Below are 8,630 nucleotides of genomic sequence, written 5' to 3'. Positions count from 1 at the left end.
AGAAGAAGAAGAAGAAGAAGAAAAGAAGAAGAAGAAGAAAGAAGAAGAAAGAAGAAAGAAAGAGAAGAAGAAGAAGAAGAAGAAGAAGAAGAAGAAGAGAAGAAGAAAGAAAGAAGAAGAAGAAGAAGAAGAAGAAAGAAGAAGAAGAAAGAAGAAGAAGAAGAAGAAGAAGAAGAAGAAGAAGAAGAAGAAGAAGAAGAAGAAGAAGAAGAAGAAGAAGAAGAAGAAAAGAAGAAGAAAAGAAAAGAAGAAGAAAGAAGAAGAAGAAGAAGAACAAGAAAAGAAGAGAAGAAGAGAGAAGAGAGAAGAGAAGAACAAGAAGAAGAAGAAGAAGAAGAAGAAGAAGAAGAAGAAGAAGACTTGAATTTTATAGACAAAATGAAGTTGACGTCACTCAGGTCTTTGTTATTTTTTTTGTTGCCATCCACGTTTATGAGTAATTCTCACTAAACTGTATTAACCAGACCATAAACGTTCAAGGTTACACATAGTTTTGTTTGTTCGTCCGTTATGCTTCCGGATGGCAATGTTATGAGCTTCTTAGCCAAGCGCCATTTTAAAATGTTTGTTTTAAATATATTTTTAATATATAGAAGTGTAGATAAATCTAATCAAGAATTAAAGTAATTTTTATTTCAAAAGAAATTCTATAAAGAACACAGCAATTTTCTAAATTAAATCCGCAACGGGTGGGAAATCGCACTAGCTGTTTTCAAATTGGTGCCGCCACTTCCATCGTTTGAAGAGCGGTTTTGTCTCACAAGAGGTCCTCAGAGCTCCAGCGGCGGCCATTTTGCAATAATAGCGGCTCCCGCCCCTGTAACTGCTGCATCGACACGGTTCCAGGTCGTAATCGCAGTAACGCGACACCCTGGAGCTGCGGGCGGAAGACCGAGATGACAAATCGGTGAAAGGGAAATTGCAGGTCTCAAAACATTGAGGTCTTGGAATTGTGGGACAGCAAGAGGTCCAAGGGCATCTGTCTATACGGTAGTCACATGACAGGATCGGGGCTGTTGGTTTGGGAACAGTTAATTTCACATAGTCGAGTTTCGGCTCAGGACTGTTACGTTTAATCTCAACGATTTCTCTTTTGGGCTCGGGACTATTTCGTCTGACCCCAACGCTTTCTCGTTTCGGCACAGAGCTATTGCGTTTAACTTCTATGCTTTCTCGTTTCGGCTCGGGACTAGCAGGTTTAAACTCCACAACCTCGGGTTCTGGCACTGGACTGTTTAGTTTTACTTCTATATTTTGGCGTGATGGCTCCACGGTTATCTGCACTCCCACAGGTTTTGGTATATTATCCTCAACGACGGTTTCAACGCCTGTCACAATTTCCTCCACCACGTCCAAAACGGGATCTACCACTTCCTCTCGTACGTGCACGATCAGAGGCTTTTCCTCCTCGGGTTCTGGTTTTTGTACGACGACTACTTCGGGCTCTACTTTATCCTCCTTTATCACTTCACTTACTACTCTTGGCGGTTCTGAACATATAGACGGCACCGAACAGTCCGAATCGTACAAGCACTCCCGGAAATTGGGCCGATGGCACCTACTTATCTTTGACCTGCAATACTTTGAGACGAATCGAGGTCCACACCCACTCGGCATCTCGAAACTGCACCTGGTGGCAGCCACTCGCGTATCGTTTTTAGGCAGTTCTTGATTGTCATCCGTCTCATTACAGAAGTCTTCAGCCCGTCCCAACTTTTCATAAGGACTTCGATGGCAACTCGTTGGCGAGCCTGTATTTCTAACGTTAGAAAGTAGGGCTGCGAGTGAGGTTGAGTGCGTGTGAGAGGAGGATGAGCATCCTGGCCTTTGGGCGTCAACATCTGATCTAATACAAGGCTTCTCTCTCGTCGTCTTGCAGCAAGCATTCCTCACGACGCATATGGATGTTTGTGTCGGTCTACTGCAAGGCTTTTTATCCTCAATTTCAGTGTTACAGCTCGCGTTACTTGTCAGACACTGAGCAGTCTGTGTGCTTCTCGCCCAGCAGGACGACACTTGTGTGCACTGAGAATGAAACTGAAGACTTCCTGCTGTTTTCTTTTGGGCTTTCGGCGACGCTTTTCCTTTTCCTTTTGCTGCCTTCCCTGCTCCGGGAGATTTCTTACCCGATTTCGCTGGTTTTTGTGTTTTGTCTTTAGTTCGTCTCGTTTCGGATTCCGACCACATACTTTTTGAAGAGTCGTCCGCCAAGTTCATGCACACCCCCGAGTTTCCTGGGGTGGGGCACAGGTATAACGGAACATCGTAGGAGTCCGGATCTGTAGTCAAGTCTTCTGATGTTCTCGTCTCTTTATCTTCTTTGGCGAATTTCACCGTGACCTTTGCCTTGTTCTTGGATACTTGAACTTTCCCCTTTATCTTTTTGGGGCTGACGGGACTTTTTGGTTTCGGCGCGGCACCTTTTGCTGCACGTGCAGCCTTTGGACTGCCCGGACCTTTAGCCATTGTTTTCTTGGTTTGGTGGTGGTGGTGGTGGTGGAGGGGGGAGGGGTTCACGAAAAAAATAAAATCGTTTATGTGTTAACGTTACGTCCAATGGCAGTCTCATTGATTACGGAATTGTCTAAACTGTTGATTTATTATATCGAATATATATTGTCCTATGAACTATAATTGTGCTATTTTGAAATTGCAATGAATTTAGCCATTGTTTTCTTTGTTTTGTTCTTTTTTGGGGTGTGGGTGGTGGTGGTGGTGGTGGTGGTGGTGTTGGTGGTGGTGGTGGTGGTGGTGGTGGTGGTGGTGGCGGTGGTGGTGGTTGGGGGTGATAAAGAAATAAACTCCTTTAATATTTCAATGTTTTTTTCACACGATCTTTAAAGATTAAAAAGCATTCTTATCCTTTCATCATAATCCATTTTTGTGTTGTTTTTTCTCCAATTGTGTATATTTACAGTTAATATCAAATCTTAATCTTTTATATGATAATGTTACTTTACTTTTACTGAATTTCATATAACGTGGAGGTGTTATGTATTTATTGTTAAATTGAATATAATCTACGGGAACTCACCACTCCTTTAAACGTCTCCTCAAATATACGTGTTTCATAAAAGGTATTTGTTTGCTTATTTGTTGCTTAAGAAAAAGGGGTAAAGGAATAGTGTTCACAAATTGATATTGTCCAATATTACCATCAACCAATCAGAATACTCCTATGATATATTTACTTTCTCTTCTTCGAATATAATAGTAATCTCCCTTTAATTTCCGAACTTTGGAATAGTGTTCACAAATTTATATTATTGTTCAATACTACATTGAACCAATCAGAATACTCCTATGATAACTTTACTTTCTCTTCTTCTATTCCTATGATAACATTACTTTCTCTTCTTCGAATATTATGTTAGTGATCTCCCTTTTAATTTCCGAACTTTAGGAAATGGCTGCCGTTGTTGGCCCCTGCCATCCTTTGGGAGCTCATGAGCTTGTTCTGGTATCTGTGGACATTACTGCAATGTCTGCGGGGACTGTGCAACGAGTTAGAGCCAGAAGAAGCAGCTATGCAGTCTGGGAAAGCAGACGTGGACCTAAATTGATTCAATTTACAGGAGCCTGCGGGCAGTTCCGGGTTGTTTAAGTTGCTGATCAATCTCGTCGCCTTTCGGAAACCGGTTTTCTTGGGTGAAAACGAAAAATTATCGTTTAAGGAGTGAAAGTTTAATTTTCCGGAAGCCATTTCATCAGGATATTTTATAAGGCTTTGATTTTACTTTAAGGTGGCTATGAAACAGTCCTTAGGGCAGAGGAAGACTTTCGAAGATGGGTTGACGAAATGGATTTGGAGGTGTAGCCATACGCTGCTATTACTATTTTACTATAATATTGTTGAGAAATGATGTACAATCTCGGCGGAACCCGATAACGTATAAAATTTGACGATGGTAATGATGACGAAGATGTTGATAATGATGGAGAAGAAGGTAGTGGAGACTTTGATGCCAATAACGATGACGGTCAGAGATGTCTAAGCCAGTGATAGCAGATGGTTCCCACGATACATGATGTAGTCTGGAGAGTTTCAGGTCTCGATCATTCTGACAGGCGTGTCGGGAATCAAGATCATCTTGTATATGTAAACGAACTGAGGAGATGATTCTGGAATGGAGGAAGAAATAATAAAACGAACATTAGAAATTTTGCAGGTTAAAATGCACAAAGAAAATGAGAAATATAACTAGCTTTAAAAAGAATGAGCTTGAATTTATATATAGCGCAATATCCACTAAACGTACTCAAAACGCTTTACAAGGGGTCCCTGGCCAACAGCAACATTTAACATTTAGGACGGGATACGATATTACAATTTATTCGGACAGAGACAACGCTGTTAGCGGCCATGTACTCATCTTAGGGTTTTCTGACCAAATCTTCTAATTCGAGTTTTTTCCAGTACCGCAGCCCACTTGTTAGCGTAATATTTGATACTATGAATGAAGTTTCTTTAATCTTTACTTCTCCGACGAGCATGAAAGTGTATCCAGAGGAGAAAAACATTCTAAATCTGATCATGTTTTGACTTTTATACTTTCTGATCACATGACATGTGAAAATGTTCTAACCAACATGAAGAATAAAAAGTACCTATTTTTTTGTTTAGAACCAGCTGCTGGTTGCTGGGCGGACGTGACATCAGACTATTGAATCCTATTCAAAAGACGACATGCATACATATTGCTGCAGATCTGAGAACCGAACGCTATAATATATTTTGGACCAATCGTCGCCATCGTAAACTCATGGTCTGACACCGTAGCCATCGTTATGTTATAGCCTGATATTGAAATCCAAAAGGACTGGCAGTTTGACGTCATTATTTGGTTTTTGCACCGCCTAGTGAGTTGTCGTTAGAAGAGCTCATAAAAACAAGTTATTTCATTGGTTGAACTATTGAATACAACTCACGATTTGTTTTCTTTTGCGGCAAAAGACTGGCATTTTGACATCATTTTTTGGTCAGTATTAGGCCATAACTTTACGAAGGCCACGGCCTGACACTGACCAAAAAAATGACGTCAAAAGACAAGTCTTTGGCCACAAAAGAAAACAAATCGTGCGTGAATTGTATTCAATAGTTAAACCAATGGGGTCATTCCTTAAGTTCTACTAACGACAACTCACCAGACACTGCACAAACCTTAAAAATGACATCAAACTATGTCTTAAAGGGCTCCGTTGTAATGCTTTATGTTAACGATCGCGACGCACTGACCAACTGTCTCTAAAGACAAGTCTTTGGTCACAAAAGAAAACAAATCATGAGTTGTGTTCAACAGTTCAACCAATGGGGTCATTTGTTTCCTTGACCACTACTAAAGACAACTCACTAGGCGGTCCACAAACCTAAAAATTATGTCAAAATTGAGTCTTAGAGGGTTCTACTATCAGGCGAAAAGTAAACGATGGCTACCAATTGTTACACAACTTCAAGCTCAATGGGATAAATATAGCAGGTTTTTCATAAACAATAGATGCAATGCGCTTGGCTAAGAAACTCACAACATTTCCATCCGGAATTATAACAGAAACACCAATGTGTAACCTTAAACTTTTTTGTCTGGGAATGCAGTTTAGTGAAAATTACTCATAACCATGGATTGCGACCAAAAAAAACAAACAAAACAAACAAACGATAACAAAGACCTGAATGGCATTAACTTCGATCTGTCTATAGGTAGTATGCACTTGGGCAAGAAGTTCACAACCTTGCCATCCGGAAGTATAACGAACCAACACACAAAACTATGTGTAACCATGAACTTTTATAGTCTGGTTAATACAAAATAGTGATAAGTACTCATAAACGCGGATGGCCAAAATAATAACAACGACATGAGTGGCGTCATCTTCATTCTATCTATACATTGGAGAGTTTCAATCAATTAATATACAATATTGCCTTCCGTAAACTCCCCGAAGTAGCATGATCTCTTTCAATGAGTATTTTCACCGTGGATTTTTTGTCAGGCGTTTATTTATTCAATCTGTCAATATACAGTAGCATTATTGAAACTTTAGAACAAACCTTGATAGATTTGTGAAAGTTTAGAATTTCCTAACATAACCACTGGTTTGATTCTCCGTCGCCATTTTGTTTGTTGAAGTATTGAAAGGTAGTGCAAAGCAGTCCTAGGTTTGTTTGTTTTTTCTATTAGAGTTAGCTCGAGGTTGGAGGATTTTTTTTCTTCTATTACGGTAAGTTATAGGTTTCAATAAATGTCCCCGGGTGTTTGTTTTTCCTATTAGGGTTAGAGGTACTAGGTTTTATTTTTCTTCGGGTTAGTTGAAGGAATAATTGGATTGCTTCCTTTAGCAAGATGTGCTTTCGAGAAGGCCGTCCAAATATTCCCTATCGACATTAGGTTGATATGTCCACTTTTATACATTCGAGGTTTTCAATTAATTAAAATACAAAAAGAATTGTAAGTGACATCAAACGTCATGGTACATTATTCATCGTAATCAAAAATTATGTTGGTTACCTCCGAAAAGTGAGTGAAGCAGGCACTTATGTTGATGATAACAAGAAATGATGTGAGTAGGAAAGTGCCAGAAGACAATAGAGAATACACATTTCCCGGTGGTGATGGGGACTCGAACCTTCGACCTTTCTGGTACGGCAACTCCGCCTGGCCGGTCAGAGAGTGACTCTACCTCTACCGTATGAGCTATTCATACCACTCCTAGTGAGTAGTACCAGTAAGGTCGCGGGTTCGAGCCCCCATCGCCGCCGCGAAATTTTTATTTTCAATTGGATTCAATGGTCTGACGTCACGTCCGCCCAGCAACGAACAGCTTGGTTCTAAACAAAGAATATCGGTACTTTTTATTCTTCATGCTGACAAGAACTTTTTCACATGTCATGTGATCAGAATGGATAAAAGTCAAAACATAATCAGCTTTATAGTGTTTTTCTCCTCTGGATACACTTATATGATCGTCGGAGAAGTATTTCATAAGGGCGTCGGCCATTGTTCCGATAGTTTAGAACCAGTTACTAAGTTATTGTGCGTCATTACGAGGGAAGTGACGTCACGACTGTTGAAGCCTATTGTCTTCTGGCACTTTCCTATTTACTTCATTTCTTGTTGATAAACTCCCTATCAAAAAATGATTTGATTTCGATGAATGGCGATCTTAAACTTAAAGCAATTAATAACTGAATTAGAATTTTTTTTTTTCGTCTCAAACTTTAGATTTTTTCAAATCAAACGTTCGAGGGTCTTGGGGACGACCGATGAGAGGCCTTCCGAAAGCTCCTCGTGCTAGCATTTCTTTCACTTTGTAGTTTCACCGTAGATCTTTTGTCAGGCGTTTATTTATTCAATTTGTCAATATACAGTAGCATTTCAAAAACTCTAGAACAAACCTTGATAGATTAGTGAAAGTTTAAAATTTCCTACTACGGCAATTGTTTTGGTCATCCGTCGCCATTTTGTTTTGTGAAGTATTGAAAGCAGTCCTAGGGTTTTTTTGTTTTTCTATTATGGTTTGCTCAAGGTCGGATGATTTCTTTTTCTATTAGGGTTAGTCATAAGTCTTAGTAAAGGTGAATGGGTGTTTGTTTTTCCTATTAGGGTTAGTTAAAGGTACTAGGTTTTATTTTTTCTTAGGGTTAGTTCTGGGAATATTTGAGTTGGTTCCCTTAGCACGAGGAGCTTTCGGAAGGCCTCCTTGACTGATTGTATTTAGAATATTTGGGAGGCCTTCCGAAAGCCCCTACATCCCCAGTATTCTTGTTCTAGTAGGGGGTTTTGGAGGGGAGAGACTTAAAAAAAAAGTTTTCCACCTCCCAGATCCCCTAAACTAGAACATTATAAAAAACAAGAATACTGGGGATGTAGGAGCTTTCGGAAGGCCTTCCGAATATTTGTTAAGACTTACTTCTGGTAGATTATTGTAAAGATTTATAATTTTTATATACATTCATTGTCTCGCAATGTTTATCATTTTTGTTGTCTATGTTGTTGACATTCTTTGACTTCACTTCCTTTCATTATAAACCATTTTAAACGATTCAAAAAACAACACAATATTTCACCTTACAAGGTGCGAATGAAACAGTGTCTTCTGACGACGTGCACTTATTTGCAGGTCTGATAACCCAATTTCATTATGAGCTCGTTGTTGTTATGGACATTTTTTAAAAATGTAGCATATCATTGTCCAATGCAACAATGTTAAACTAGGCCCAGAATTAATTTCGGATGTCAGATCTGCATATATGTACACGTCGGTTCCTGACAAAGCATAAATAAATAACAATGAAAAATGAACTGAAAGCTTCAACTTCCCCTTTATCAACAATGGGAGCGATCTATATTCAGGTTTTCGTCCAACCAAGTCATCAATCACATGATTTGTTGCTGTACAACGATTGGATATTTCTTTTAAAATGTAAACACGCTGCTTTGTTAATGAAAGTTGTAAACATACACATGTGTCAAGATTGTTGTGTCCGGATGTCGCTAAACATGTCCTCTGCCTGGTAGTAGGACCTCACGAGTCTATAGATAGAATGCAGATGACGTCACTCAGGCCTTTGTTATTGTTTTTGCCATCCGCGTTTGTGAGTTGTTCTCACTAAACTGTATTAACCAGACTAT

General features: G+C 39.5%; 1 protein-coding gene across 1 annotated transcript; it reads right to left on the bottom strand.

Annotated features, from left to right (window-relative positions):
- Positions 1-613: 613 nt before the first annotated feature.
- On the bottom strand, positions 614-8,009 carry LOC144959766 (uncharacterized). Its single transcript, XM_078892499.1, has 2 exons — positions 7,909-8,009; positions 614-4,122 (listed from the first exon to the last, which is right to left on the bottom strand). Exon 2 carries the CDS (start codon positions 2,464-2,466, stop codon positions 703-705), a length of 1,764 nt encoding a protein of 587 aa, XP_078748625.1. The 5' UTR covers positions 2,467-4,122; positions 7,909-8,009; the 3' UTR covers positions 614-702.
- Positions 8,010-8,630: the final 621 nt, after the last annotated feature.

The sequence above is a fragment of the Berghia stephanieae genome, chromosome 14, assembly GCF_034508935.2.
Source record: "Berghia stephanieae isolate SIO BIC M18660-M18661 chromosome 14, UCSD_Bste_1.3, whole genome shotgun sequence".
Lineage (NCBI taxonomy): Eukaryota > Metazoa > Mollusca > Gastropoda > Nudibranchia > Aeolidiidae > Berghia > Berghia stephanieae.
The sequence above is the reverse complement of the archived record's forward strand: the minus strand, read 5'-3'. Positions and strand labels throughout refer to the sequence as shown.